Source organism: Oncorhynchus gorbuscha, linkage group LG11 (genome assembly GCF_021184085.1).
Source record: "Oncorhynchus gorbuscha isolate QuinsamMale2020 ecotype Even-year linkage group LG11, OgorEven_v1.0, whole genome shotgun sequence".
Lineage (NCBI taxonomy): Eukaryota > Metazoa > Chordata > Actinopteri > Salmoniformes > Salmonidae > Oncorhynchus > Oncorhynchus gorbuscha.
In genome coordinates, this window is record NC_060183.1 from 33,580,787 (window position 1) to 33,596,636 (window position 15,850).

Consider the following 15,850-nt stretch of genomic DNA (forward strand, 5'->3'; position numbering starts at 1 on the left):
CCTCCTAGAGGTAGACTATACTCTCTTAACATCTGCTAACCATGTGTATGTGATCAAAAAAAATTGATATTTCTAGGGACAATATCGGCTCCCGAACGTAAGGCTCTAGGGACACAATCGAGGATTATTTGTCTGTGTCTCTTGACGCCGGTACCATAGTGCCTTCTTCTTCTCCGGCCGGGGCGGGGTTCTTTTTGTTAAGAAGAAGGACGGTACTCTGCGCCCCTGCGTGGATTATCGAGGGCTGAATGACATAACGGTTAAGAATCGTTATCCGCTTCCCCTTATGTCATCAGCCTTCGAGATTCTGCAGGGAGCCAGGTGCTTTACTAATTGGACCTTCGTAACGCTTACCATCTCCGCATCAGAGAGGGGGACGAGTGGAAAACGGCGTTTAACACTCCGTTAGGGCATTTTGAGTACCGGGTTCTGCCGTTCGGTCCGCCAATGCGCCAGCTGTTTTTCAGGCATTAGTTAATGATGTTCTGAGAGACATGCTGAACATCTTTGTTTTTGTCTATCTTGACGATATCCTGATTTTTTCTCCGTCACTCGAGATTCATGTTCAGCACGTTCGACGTGTTCTACAGCGCCTTTAGAGAATTGTCTCTACGTAAAGGCTGAGAAGTGCTCTTTTCATGTCTCCTCCGTTACTTTTCTCGGTTCCGTTATTTCCGCTGAAGGCATTCAGATGGATTCCGCTAAGGTCCAAGCTGTCAGTGATTGGCCCTTCCAAGGTCACGTGTCGAGTTGCAGCGCTTTTTAGGTTTCGCTAATTTCTATCGGCGTTTCATTCTAAATCTCGGTCAAGTTGCTGCCCCTCTCACAGCTCTTACTTCTGTCAAGACGTGTTTTAAGTGGTCCGGTTCCGCCCAGGGAGCTTTTGATCTTCTAAAAGAACGTTTTAACGTCCGCTCCTATCCTCGTTACTCCTGACGATCACTAGACAATTCATTGTCGAGGTTGACGCATCAGAGGTAGGCGTGGGAGCCATTCTATCCCAGCGCTTCCAGTCTGACGATAAGGTTCATCCTTCCCGCGCTTATTTTTCTCATCGCCTGTCGCCATCTGAGCGCAACTATGATGTGGGTAACCGTGAACTGCTCGCCATCCGCTTAGCCCTAGGCGAATGGCGACAGTGGTTGGAGGGGGCGACCGTTCCTTTTGTCGTTTGGACAGACCATAAGAACCTTGAGTACATCCGTTCTGCCAAACGACTTAATGCCCGTCAAGCTCGTTGGGCGTTGTTTTTCGCTCGTTTCGAGTTTGTGATTTCTTACCGTCCGGGTAGCAAGAACACCAAAGCCTGATGCCTTATCCCGTCTGTTTAGTTCTTCTGTGGCTTCTACTGATCTCGAGGGGATTCTTCCTTATGGGCGTGTTGTCGGGTTGACAGTCTGGGAATTGAAAGACAGGTTAAGCAAGCACTCACGCACACTGCCCACTGCACTGCGCTAGCACTGTCCTAGTAACCTCCTTTTGAGTTCCTGTTTCCACTGTCTGGCTGTTCTTCAGTGGGCTCACTCTGCCAAGTTAGCTGGTCATCCCGGTGTTCGAGGCACTCTTGCGTCTATTCGCCAGCGCTTTGGTGGCCGACTCAGGAGCGTGACACGCGCCGTTTCGTGGAGTCACAAGCCACCTGTCCATCTGCGTGTTCAGACTGCGCGCAGAAGAAGTCTGGTAATTTTTTTCTGCTTCTGCTCCTGGTCTTGCTGGGTCTCAGTCTGTTCCCTGCCATCGCATCTCTCCTGTTCTTGTCCCTGCCCTTGCTGTGTCTCAGTCTGTCCCTAGTTCTCATTTTTTTTTAGAGTAGTACCCTAGTTTCCCTTTTATCGTTTTTCCCAACACGGTCCTGAGGAGAGGAGTTGGGTTCTTTCTCGGGACGTGCTGGACCGTTTGATCTATGATTTCCTCCGTTGCTGCCAGTGTTCCTCCTCGAGAGCGCCAGGAGGCGCTCGGTGAGTGGGGGGGTACTGTCATGTTTGTCATTTATTATCATGTCTTGTCCCTGTGCTCCCCATGCTATTCGTTTCCCTCTGCTGGTCTTATTTGGTTCTTTCCCTCCTATCCCTCTCTCTCCCCTCCCTCTCTCACTCTCTCGCTCTCTTTCTCTCTGTCGTTCCGTTCCTGCTCCCAGCTGTTGTATTTAAGAAAATGTACTATTCCCCTAATCATCATTTAGTCTTCCCACACCTGTTCCCGATCCTTTCCCCTGATTAGATTCCCTATTTATTCCTTTGTAATCCGTTCCTGTTCCGTCGGTTCCTTGTTTTGTATTCCATGCTGTAATTGCGTTTCGCCCTGTCCTGTCGTGTTTTTTGCCGTGATTGTGTATCACCCTGTCCTGTCGTGTTTTGTGCCTTCTTCAGACGCTGCGTGTGAGCAGGTGTCTCAGTTGACTACGGCCTGCCACCCGATTACGACCTGCAGTCTGTGGCCGCTTCTCCAGTTGTTTTCCCCTCTACTATCTAGAGGATTTCAGTTATTCGGTTTTGAGCATTAATAAACTCTGTTTCTGTTAAGTCGCGTTTGGGTCCTCCTTCACCTGCATGACAATTGGTCCAGCGAGTCACTTGTCATTGTCAGAGCGAGTCAGGGTGAGAATGAAGCGTTGAAGAGGGAGCGGAATGAGATCCATGCCAGGCACACCTGTGAGCTCTGGAACTCCACATCATGTTTGCTCTTCACTCGCAGTCACTTAGTAGCCTAGGCCTACTCCCGACCGGTCACGTTGTACAGCACCATACTTTGGCTACTATACCCACCATACGGAGGAGCCCTGTTGATCCGTCTTCTGAACCGTCGCCTGAACGGAAACCCCAACAGATGCTAGCCAGCTAACTAGCTAGTAGTCAGCTAGCCACTGCTAGTGGTCATCAGCCACCTCTAACAGCGCGACTCAAACCAGAGAAAATCAGACTGATTTTTCTCCATATCTCCGGATTCCTACCGCAAGCTCTGAACCTTTTTTTCTTCACCTGGATCATCGCAGCTAGCTTGTGGCCACTCCTGGATAACGACACTGTCCCGAAGCAATAACCAGTTAGCCTGAAGCTATTATTGCAAGCCCCATCTCCCGGCTAGCCAAACAGGTCCATCAGCCACTACTTGGGCTACGACACCTCTTTTTGCCAACTGGCTTGGACCCCCGCCGACTCATCACGACTGGAACACCGACATGATTCGCCCGATGGGGTTTTTCTCAACTGGCTCCGCCATCGGAAATCCCACCCGCGAGCATGCTAGCCACGGCCTGCTAGCTGTCCAGAGCACATCGGACTGTTAGCTTAAGAGGTCCACCAGACAAATTCTTTGGCAACTATACCTATTCTGCCAATTGAACTGGTTTACCACACAGAGCCCTGCAGATCTGTCTGCCGATGTCATAGCACGAGGGGGCCACAACAGACTTTCTTCCGTCATGACATCCTTCCAAGGCCCTTCTGTTAGCTTGTTAGCCCCGGCCCGCAAGCTGCCTGAAGCCACTCACTGGACTCCTATGATCACTCGGCTACGCATGCCTCTCGCTAACGTCAATATGCCTTGTCCATTGCTGTTTTGGTTAGACTTTATTGTCGTATTTCACTGTAGAGCCTCGAGCACTGCTCAATACGCCTCATTTAACACTTTAGTTCCACCTACCACACATGCGGTGACATCACCTGGTTTAAATGTTTGCGGACGACACAACAGTGGTAGGCTTGATTACCAACAATGACGAGACGGCCTACAGGGAGGAGGTGAGGGCCCTCGGAGTGTGGTGTCAGGAAAATAACCTCGCACTCAATGTCAACAAAACTAAGGAGATGATTGTGGACTTCAGGAAACAGCAGAGGAACACCCCCCTATCCACATCGATGGAACAGTAGTGGAGAGGGTAGCAAGTTTTATGTTCCTCGGCATAAACATCACAGACAAACTGAATTGGTCCACTCACACAGACAGTGTCGTGAAGAAGGCGCAGCAGCGCCTCTTCAACTTCAGGAGGCTGAAGAAATTTGGCTTGTCACCAAAAGCACTCACAAACTTCTACAGATGCACAAGCGAGGGCATCCTGTCGGGCTGTATCACCGCCTGGTACGGCAACTGCTCTGCCCACAACCGTAAGGCTCTCCAGAGGGTAGTGAGGTCTACACAACGCATCACCAGGAGCAAACTACCTGCCCTCCAGGACACCTACACCACCCGATGTTACAGGAAGGCCATAAGATCATCAAGGACAACAACCACCCGAGCCACTGCCTGTTCACCCCGCTATCATCCAGAAGGCGAGGTCAGTACAGGTGCATCAAAGCTGGGACCGAGAGACTGAAAAACAGCTTCTATCTCAAGGCCATCAGACTATTAAACAGCCACTGTGGCTACTGCCAACACACTGACACTGACACTGACTCAACTCCAGCCACTTTAATAATGGGAATTGATGGGAAATTATGTAAAATATATCACTAGCCACTTTAAACAATGCTACCTTATATAATGTTACATACCCTACATTATTCATCTCATATGCATACGTATATACTGTACTCTATATCATTCGATTGCATCCTTATGTAATACATGTATCACTAGCCACTTTGTTTACATACTCATCTCATATGTATATACTGTACTCGATACCATCTACTGTATCTTGCCTATGCTGCTCTGTACCATCACTCATTCATATATCTTTATGTACATATTATTTAACCCCTCACACTGTGTATAAGACAGTAGTTTTGGAATTGTTAGTTAGATTACTTGTTGGTTATTACTGCATTGTCGGAACTAGAAGTACAAGCATTTCGCTACACTCGCATTAACATCTGCTAACCATGTGTATGTGATCAAAAAAAAATGATATTTCTAGGGACAATATCTCTTTCATCGTCACTCTATGCACAGGTTTACCCTCACTGTATCCACATCCTATCATACCTTTGACTGTACATTATGTCTTGAATCTATTCTACAGTGACCAGAAATCTGCTACTTTCACTCTATGATCTGAACGTACTAGATGAACTTTAGCCATACCCTTATCATACTCCTCCTTTGTTCCTCTGGTGATGTGGAGGTTAATTCCAAGCCCTGCAGTGCCTAGCTCCATTCCCATTCCCCAGGCACAATCATTTGCTGACTTCTGTAACCAAAAGGCCTTAGTTTCATGCATATTAACATTAGAAGCCTCCTCCCTAAGTTTGTTTTATTCACTGCCCTAGCACACTCTGCCAACCCGGATGTCCTAGCCGTGTCTGAACCCTGGCTCAGGAAAACCACCAAAAACCATGGAATTTACATCCCTAACTATAACATTTTCCAACCAGAGAGAACTGCCAGAGGGGGCGGTGATGCAATCTACTGCAGAGATACCCTGCAGAGTTCTGTCTTACTATCCAGGTCTGTACCCAAACAATTTGAGCTTCTGCTTTTAAAAATCCACCTTCCCAGAAACAAGTCTCTCACCGTTGCCACTTGCTATAGACCACCCTCTGCCTCCAGCTGTGGCCTGGACACTGTATGTGAACTGATTGCCCCCCGTCTATCTTCAGAGCTAGTGCTGCTAGGTGACCTAAACTGGGACATGCTTAACACCCCGGCCATCCTACAATCTAAGCTTGATGCCCTCGATCTCTCACAAATTAACCTACCAGGTATGAACCTACCAGGTACAACACCAAATTGGTAAACATGGGCACACTCATAGATATCATCATAACCAACTTGCCCTCCAAACACACCTGTTTTCAACCAAGATCTCAGAGATCACTGCCTCATTGACTGCATCCGTAATGGGTCTCCAGTCAAACGACCACCCCTCATCACTGTCAAACGCTCCCTAAAACACGTCAGCGTGCAGGCCTTCCTAATCGACCTGGCCCGGGTATCCTGGAAGGATATTGACCTCATCCCGTCAGTAGAGGATGCCTGGTCATTCTTTAAAAGTTCCTTCTTCACCATCTTAAATAAAGCATGCTCCTTTCAAAAAATGTAGAACAGGAACAAGTATAGCCCTTGGTTCTCTCCAGACCTGAATGCCCTTGACCAGCACAAACACATCCTGTGGCATTGTGCATTAGCATTGAATAGCCTGATAGCATCGAATGATAGCATCGGATTAGCATGATATGCAACTTTTCAGGGAAGTCAGGAACAAATATACACAGGCAGTTAGGAAAGCTAAGGCTAGCTTTTTCAAGCAGAAATTTGCATCCTGTAGCACAAACTCAAAGTTCTGGGACACTGTAAAGTCCATGGAGAATATGAGCACCTCCTCCCAGCTGCCCACTGCACTGAGGCTAGGAAACACTGTCACTACTGATTAATCCACTATAATTGAGCATTTAAAAAGGCATTTTTGTACGGCTGACCATGCTTTCCACGTGGCTACCCTTACCCCGGTCAAAAGCCCTGCACTCCCCACAGCAACTCGCCCAAGCGGCCTCATTTCCCCTTCACCCAAATCCAGATAGCTGATGTTCAGCCGGGCTAGACAATCTGGACCCTATCTTTTAAAAATGATCTGCTGAAATTGTTGCAACCCCTATTACTAGCCTGTTCAACCTCTCATTCGTATCGTCTGAGATTCCCAAAACTCATCCAGAACGTCACAAGCCACCTGGTGTCCATCATTCCCAAGTTCTTCCATGTCACTCCTCTCCTCTGCACAATCTACTAGCTTCCAATCAAAGCTTGCATCCACTACAAGACCACTGTACTTGCCTACGGAGCAGCAAGAGGAACTGCCCCACCCTACCTTCATGCTATGCTCAAACCGTACACCTCAACCTGAGTACTCCGTTCTGCCACTTCTGGTCTCTTGGCTCTCCCAACCATACAAAGCCCAGGGAAAACAATTTTCTGTCCGTGCACCCCAATGATGGAACCAGCTTCCCCCTGAAGCTAGGACAGCATAGTCCCTGCCCATCTTCCGAAAACCAACATCTTCAAATAGTATTTTAAATAAACCCACAGCTGAGATCTGCTGTATTTAAGAAAAATGTACTTAGACTAACCATGTTTCCATCCACAGTTTTATGTCAGTAAAGTCATACCATATAAAAAACAATCACCACAGCTGTGATGAAAACAGGCAGGTCTTCAGCAGAAATCGGGTCTTCTCCATGTTCGGGCGCCGCTCAGCGGTCTCTAGCTATCATCGATCCACTTTTCATTTTCCATGTGTTTTGTCTTGTTTTCCTCACACCTGGTTTCAATTCCCTCAAACATTTGTTGTGTATTTAACCCTCTGCACCCCCCATGTCTTTGTGTAGGATTGTTTATTGTAAGTGCTTATGCATGTGTTGTTCGGTGCGTGACAGGTTTTTGTACCCAACTATTCTTGTTATTTTTATGCCGTGGGTTTTGCTATTAAACTGCTCCGGCTATTACCAAGTTCTGCTCTCATGCGTCTGACTTCCATGCCACTGATTACGCACCCTTACACTTGGAGTCACGCAATGATATGGTGTGTGGTCCTCCCACTATGACTTGGAAAGCAAGCAGTTTATTAGGCTACAGATGAAATAAGATGAACTCCACAGGATGGTGAAGTGCGCTTTGATCTTGATGCTCCTTTCCAATAAATATTGAGGGTCTTATTCTGCTGACATGATGATAGATTCTTGACTGCCATTTGACAAATAAAAATTTTTCTCGCTCTAATCAACAATAATTTCATCATACCCGCACAGCCTAGCTATGCTGTATTTACAAGCTGTTGGCTAGAGCGTATATACCAAGACCAGACAGAGTAGGCACATGTTATTTAGGGCGGTAGGGTAGCCTAGTGGTTAGAGCGTTGGACTAGTAACCGAATCCTCGAGCTAAATACAAATTAAAATACAAATTAAAGGCAAAAGTTGTTGTGACAAAACTATTGTTAGAGTTAAAAATGAGATGGAAAACTATTGAAATTTAGATTTTTATTCGGAACATGAAAACTTACAGTGTGGCAAAGAAGTATTTAGTCACCCACTTAAAAAGATGAGAGAGGCGTATAATTTTCATCATAGGTACACTTCTATGACAGACAAAATGAGAAATAAAATCCAAAAAATCACATTGTAGGATTTTTTATTTATTTATTTGCAAATTATGGTGGAAAATAAGTATTTGGTCACCTACAAACAAGCAAGATTTCTGGCTCTTACAGACCTGTAACTTCTTCTTTAAGAGGCTACTCTGTCCTCCACTCGTTACCTGTATTAATGGCACCTGTTTGAACTTGTTATCCGTATAAAAGACACCCATCCACAACCTCAAACAGTCACACTCCAAACTCCACTATGGCCAAGACCAAAGAGCTGTCAAAGGACACCAGAGACAAAATTGTAGAACTGCACCAGGCTGGGAAGACTGAATCTGCAATAGGTAAGCAGCTTGGTTTTGTCGAAATCAACTGTGGGAGCAATTATTAGGAAATGGAAGATATAAAAGACCACTGATAATCTCCCTCGATCTGGGGCTCCACGCAAGATCTCACCCAGTGGGGTCAAAATGATCACAAGAACGGTGAGCAAAAATCCCAGAACCACACAGGGGGACCTAGTGAATGACCTGCAGAGAGCTGGGACCAAAGTAAGAAAGCCTACCATCAGTAACACACTACGCCGCCAGGGACTCAAATCCTGCAGTGCCAGACGTGTCTGAAGTATGCTAGAGAGCATTTGGATGATCCAGAAGAAGATTGGGAGAATGTCATATGGTCAGATGAAACCAAAATATAAATTTTTGGTAAAAACTCAACTCGTCGTGTTTAGAGGACAAAGAATGCTGAGTTGCATCCAAAGAACACCATACCTACTGTGAAGCATGGGGGTGGAAACATCATGCTTTGGGGCTGTTTTTCTGAAAAGGGACCAGGACGACTGATCCGTGTAAAGGAAAGAATGAATGGGGCCATGTATCGTGAGATTTTGAGTGAAAACCTCCTTCCATCAGCAAGGGCATTGAAGATGAAACGTGGCTGGGTCTTTCAGCATGACAATGATCCCAAACACACCGCCCGGGCAACGAAGGAGTGGCTTCGTAAGAAGCATTTCAGGGTCCTGGAGTGGCCTAGCCAGTCTCCAGATCTCAACCCCATAGAAAATCTTTGGAGGCAGTTGAAAGTCCGTGTTGCCCAGCAACAGCCCCAAAACATCAATGCTCTAGAGGAGATCTGCATGGAGGAATGGGCCAAAATACCAGCAACAGTGTGTGAAAACCTTGTGAAGACTTACAGAAAACGTTTGACCTCTGTCATTGCCAACAAAGGGTATATAACAAAGTATTGAGATACACTTTTGTTATTAACCAAATACTCATTGTCCACCATAATTTGCAAATAAATCCATTAAAAGTCCAACAATGTGATTTTCTGGAATTTTTCTAATTTTGTCTGTCATAGTTGAAGTGTACCTATGATGAAAATTACAGGCCTCTCTCATCTTTTTAAGTGGGAGAACTTGCACAATTCGTGGCTGACCAAATACTTTTTTGCCCCACTGTAAGTGAATAATTGCATTTTGTGTGCACTACATCATCACGCACTGATTTTTATCCACAAGAAAATCAATTTGGTGGAAATACATCACGAGTGGGAACATTTTCATATTTTCTTCATGAGGATTCTAGAGTATTCACATTAAAATCTGTCCCAATTGGATGGAAGCCTAGATATGTGGTTGTCCCACCTAGACATCTTAGGATAAATGCACTAAGTGTATGTCGCTCTGGACAATGACTAAAATGTAAAATATAAATGTGCATTATGGCCGGACAAAAATATAAATTGGTAAAAGTTTTGTCGAAGGTATTGAGATTACTCAAAACAAGTATAAATTCAATGTGTGCATGTGTCTGTGTTTATTTGCGTGTATGCGTGTGCCTGTGTGTGTATGCTGACCTGCGTAGCCCTCCACCATGGTGATTCTGAAGTAACCACGGAACGCAGACACTGATGTGAGGGTGTAGGTCAGGAAGTTGTTAGGGGGAGAGTCCTCATCTGTTGCCTGAGAGAGAAAGATAGTGATTACAAGTTATTATTTTTAGAATTTTGTTATTACAATGTATTTAACTCAAGTGCAGTTGTAACATTGATGTGTTGGCAATATTTACTCAATGTTTGTCATGCCAATAAAGCTGTTTCTATTTCAATTTGACAGGGGGAAAAGAGAGGGGGGATAGAAGAAGAGGAGCGGTGGAGAGGAGAGGGCGAGGGGGAGGGGGTTTGGAGAGGGAGGTAGAGAAAGTGTGAGTGAGTGAGTGAGTGAGTGAGTGAGTGAGTGAGTGAGTGAGTGAGTGAGTGAGTGAGTGAGTGAGTGAGCGATAAAATTATTACACTTGAATGAGACAGACAATGTTTGTAGGAGTTTGGATGCACAGATGGTACAGTATCAGTGTTACAGTGCTAAAGCCTGTGGATAAAACAGCAGGCTGTCAGTAGTGTGTTATTGGGTAGATTATAATTTAGGCCCATTATTAGCATACCAGTGTTAAAGATGAACTCTCAAACTTTGTATAATTTCAGCCAGTAGTTTTGAGAGTGGTGCTCACAAGCCAAAAGTGGTCCCTGTTTTATGTGTACTATGCCATCAAATTGTATACTACGTCATCAACTTTTTGGGGTGCAATTCGCATGATATGTTACGAATCCAATCTGAACTATACGTTACGTTGTTCTTAAGATCCTGGACTGCATATGTAATATTGAATGAACACCAGCGAAGCAGCAGAGCAAACAGGGAACAGCCAGAATTGTGAATGTCCCATGCCAATGTGTATCTATCTATCTATCTATCTATCTATCTCTCTCTCTCTCTCTCTCTCTCTCTCTCTCTCTCTCTCTCTCTCTCTCTCTCTCTCTCTCTCTCTCTCTCTCTCTCTCTCTCTCTCTCTCTCTCTCTCTCTCTCTCTCTCTCTCTCTCTCTCTCTCTCTCTCTCTCTCCCATTCTAAGTTAATGCAAACAACAATAACACTCAGAACTACAGCTGGAATGGATATAATATTAATCCTGAGGCATTAACAGTCATTGGAACTTCCTAGGGCCCATCTCTATACCTCTTAATCTAACTTGCTCACCTTCGCACCTCTCTCTCGCTCTCTCTTGCTCACTCTCTCTTCAAATACTTTATGATAAGGCATAACCCTCCAACTAACTGAGAGGGGTGAAAGATAAACAAAGAGAGGAGGAGGAGGAAAAGAGAGGGAGAGGAAAGGAGAGACGGAAGCAGGGAAACAGAGACTCTGGGAGGCAAAGAAAAGGCATTATTTGTACTGAGAAAGGGATGCTGTGTGTGGGGCTGAAAGGGAGAAAATATGTTGTGTGCTTTGTGTCACAGTATCCCCTTCCCCATCATCTCTCACTCCTTTCCTTTTGGGTTCACAGTACCGCTTGCTCTCTCTCTCTTAGATTCAGGGATTTCAGAGGTCTGGTCATTGGCAAATCCATAATTGCTGACACGCACAATTTCCACTTGCTGGCTTCCTTATTTCTCTCAGGCATCATATTAATAGCCAGTGTTTAAGGTTAGCACCGTCTAATCAAATACAGCAAATAGACCGTTCAGTCCCAGCTCACACACACACACACACACACACACACACACACACACACACACACACACACACACACACACACACACACACACACACACACACACACACACACACACACACACACACACACACACACACACACACACACACACACACACACACACACAGGGCAAATAAAGCACGGCGGGAGACCCTGAAACATGCTGAGCTGTGCCAAGTCCCAAATGCCATCCTACTCCCTATTTAGTGCACTACTTTTAACCAAGGTCAAAAGTAGTGCACTAAATAGGGAATAGGATGACCCAAAGGTAAAGCACTAAATGGGGAATTTGAGCTCAGGTACATCATGTTTCCATTGATCATCCATGAGATGTTTCTACAACTCAATTAGAGTCCACCTTGGGTAAATTCAAATGATTGGACATGATTTGAAAAGGCACACACCAGTCTATATTAGGTCCCACAGTTCAATTAAGAGTGCATGTCAGAGCAAAAACCAAGCCATGAGGTCTAAGGAATTGTCCGTAGAGCTCCGAGACAGGATTTTGTCGGGGCACAAATCTGGGGAATGTTACAAAATATGTTTGCAGCATTGAAGGTCCCTAAGAACACAGTGGCCTCCATCATTCTTAAATGAAAGAAGTTTGGCACCACCAAGCTGGCTGCCCGGCCAAACTGAGCAATCGGGGGAGAAGGGCCTTGGTCAGGGAGGTGACCAAAAATTTGATGGCCACTCTGACAGAGCTCTAGAGTTCCTCTGTGGAGATGGGAGAACCTTCCAGAAGGACTACCATCTCTGCAGGACTCCAACAATCAGGCTTTTATGGTAGTGTGGCCAGATGGAAGCCACTCCTTTGTAAAAGGTGCATGACAGCATGCTTGGAGTTTGCCAAAAGGCACCTAAAGGACTCTCATACCACGAGAAACAAGATTCTCTGGTCTGATGAAACCAAGGTCGAACTCTTTGGCCTGAATGCCAAGAGCCACATCTGGAGGAAACCAGGAACAATCCCTACGGGGAAGCATGGTGGTGGCAGCATCATGCTGTGGGATGTGGGATACTCCAGAGTGCTCAGGACCTTGGACTGAGGCGAAGGTTCACCTTCCAACAGGACAACGACCCTAAGCACACAGCCAAGACAACACAGAAGTCTCTGAATGTCCTTGAGTGGGCCAGCCAGAGCCCGGAATTGAACCCAATCGAACATCTCTGGAGAGAACTGAAAATTGCTGTGCAGCATCGCTCCCCATCCAACCTGACAGAGCTTAAGGATCTGCAGAAAAGAATGGGAAAAACTCCCATACAGATGTGCCAAACTTACAGCGTCATACCCAAGAATACTCAATGCAGTAATCGCTGCCAAAGGTGCTTCAAGAAAGTACTGAGTAAAGTGTCTGAATACTTCCAGTGGTTGCTCCTATAAAATTTTGCGATTATGCTGCGGTATTTAGAGGTAATTTGTGGTTTAGTACTGTACCCTGCGTCACCACTTAATTGCTACAGACCAGGGCAAGGGGGAGTTAGAGCACTGATTATGCTTTTGTGTCTCTAAATGACAATGAATGGGTGGCATAAACCTAAATAGAACCGGATAATTGTGCACAATTTCAGTATTACTTACTAAAACTGTTGTTACACTGTTGTTACACTAGTTTTTATTATTTAATTGTGTTAGGATTATTTTGCTCTAGTGTAATCCACTCCTGATCCATCACATTGTACAGCGCCTGAATGGTGCATCGTCTAAGACACTGCACAGCCGTACAAGCAGTGTTGCTACAGATGCTGGTTCAATACCTGTGCTGGCATCAACTGGGAGACCCCTGAGATGACTGTAGGTTTTGTTTTCTCCCCCTCTAAAAATATAAATTAAGAATTTGAAATAACAAACTAGCTTTATTTACAAATTAGTAACAATGTCTTACTCCATGTTCAAGAATGGCCCTTTTCTCGCTCATTTTACGTGATTTGAAAACAAAAACATCTCCAAAAAATTATTTTTTACACAAAGCGATTATTATTATTTTTCTTGTTAATTTAGAATGATATAAAAACCCCTTGGATATTCTCACAGATATGTTATTAACCCTGTTATTAGCAGGAGATTATATATTGGTCATATTGGTCATGGCTCCCGAGTGGCGCACAATGGGATTGCCTTGCAGTTCTCCAGCTGTTTCCACTGAAAGCGCGTGAGGTTCAAGGCACGAGAGCAGGGGGCATGGGATGGTCCGCAGAGCCGCCCACAGAAGACGGGCCTAGCCACAGAAGACGGGCCTAGCCCATGGGAAAGGGAGGAGGAGGAAGGGAAAGGGGGGGGTGGTCACCCACCACACTGGGTAGCACAGAGCAACACTAAGGGGAATTGCACTAATAAAGTGCTGACGAGGGAAACATTCCCAGTGCCAGTCTGCACATTCAAACAAAAACAATGTAACTAAGAGAGGCATCTTTCTGCTTTCGTTAATAAAATAATTATAAAAGTAGTCTTTCAAAATGCCGATGTTTATTAAGTTAAGGATCCATAACAAATTACTATGGAATAATTTTGATTATATTTTTTTATTTAATTAGGCAAGTCAGTTAAGAACAAATTCTTATTTACAATGATGGCCTAGGAACAGTGGGTTAACTTCCTTGTTCAGGGGCAGAACAAAAGTTTTTTACCTTGTCAGCTCGGGGATTCGATCGGTTATTGGCCCAACTTTCTAACCGCTTGGCTACCTGCCGCCCCAAATCACTGAATTACAGAAATATCCTCCAATCCTCTGTATGTAATTATTGACGGAGAGTCATGTCATATTTTTTGATATACTGTAGGCAACTTGAATCTCACTTGTGTTGAGTAATATGCTGTTAAAAGTGCTGTAGGTCTTAATTATTTAAAGAGTATATTGAAGTCAGAAGCAATAAGATTTGAAGCAATAGCCTACAACTATTTAGCACCGTTTTGCACAGCTCTGAGACAAGCATGGTGACGGGTCTTGATAAATCAATGACATTATTATTTTGACCGAATCTCCGTTTGGGTATTGGTTAGACTACAATTATACAATTGGAATAGAAACACCATAATATTAATACAATTACTGAGCAACATTTCTTAAAATTGTCCCATCTACTATGTTCTTACAAAAATTTTTTTTTTTCAATTCTCTAGTACAGACACTATTGAAGACTATCAAATGCTTCTCAAAGATGCTCTTTGGTGGTCAAACTAGCACTAACTAGCATTAATGGTACCAGTGGTTAGCACTTAAATAATGTGCCATAGGATTCCGCAGCACCACGCAAGCTCCAGTGCCACAAACTACAACTTTTAAAGGACAAACTGTGATATTTCCGGATTTTATTTGTAATAAATTTGCAAAAATGTCTGAAAACCTGTTTTTGCTTTGTCATTATGGGGAATTGTATGTAGATTGATGAGGGAAAACAACTATGTGATCAATTTTTAGGTTAAATTAAGGCTGTAACATAACAAAATGTAGATAAAGTTAAGGTTTCTGAATATTTTCCGAAGGCACAGTATGTGTGTATGGACACATGCGCGCACACACACGCGCATGCACACATAGACAAGCTCCACTTAAACTGTGTATCTGAAATCGAAGAGGGCAATCGGCTTGGGTAAAAAATGTATTATTTCAGATTTTTTATTTTACCTTTATTTAACCAGGCAAATCAGTTAAGAACATATTCTTATTTTCAATGACAGCCTGGGAACAGTGGGTTAATTGCCTGTTCAGGGGCAGAACGACAGATTTGTACCTTGTCAGCTCGGGGGTTTGAACTCGCAACCTTCTGGTTACTAGTCCAACGCTCTAACCACTAGGCTACGCTGCCACCCCAAAAGAAGAGAAAAATGACATCAAAGCAAAAGTCAACTTGATATGGGTCTCAGGGTGTATCCTTTGTGTCACAACTGAGACCTCCCCCTCCTCATCCTGCCCTGGTGTGTGTGTGTGTTTATGTCTATCTGTCTATCTATGTGTGTGTGTCCGTGTGTGCTTGTGTCCATCTGTCTATGTGTGTCTGTGTGGTTTTATGTGTGTGTCTTCACCTACCCTGACTCGGGCCACCTGTTGCGCGGCCTGTTCGTTCTCTCTCAGTGAGCCCATGTAGGCCTCCTTCTGGAAAAGGGGTGTGTTGTCATTGACATCCAGAACGTTGACCCACAGCCTGCCCGTGGTCTCCTCTCCACCCCCGTCCCGGGCCAGCACGGTGAGAGTGAATCGACGCATCAGCTCATAGTCCAGATTGCCCCACAGATGCACCCAGCCTGTCTCAGGGTCCAATGAAAACCTGGGAGAGAGGCATGT

The 15,850-nt window shown here is 44.9% G+C and overlaps 1 protein-coding gene across 2 annotated transcripts in view; it reads right to left on the bottom strand.

Moving 5' to 3' along the window:
* The window catches only part of LOC124048539 (cadherin-23-like), a 548,925-nt gene that overhangs the window by 204,201 nt on the left and 328,874 nt on the right, over positions 1-15,850 (bottom strand). For both annotated transcript variants that reach the window (XM_046369416.1, XM_046369417.1), the window contains exons 15-16: positions 15,596-15,833; positions 9,875-9,980 (exon numbers count right to left, since the gene is read on the bottom strand). In XM_046369416.1, coding sequence (XP_046225372.1) covers positions 9,875-9,980; positions 15,596-15,833 — 344 coding nt within the window. The remainder of the gene's footprint in view (positions 1-9,874; positions 9,981-15,595; positions 15,834-15,850) is intronic.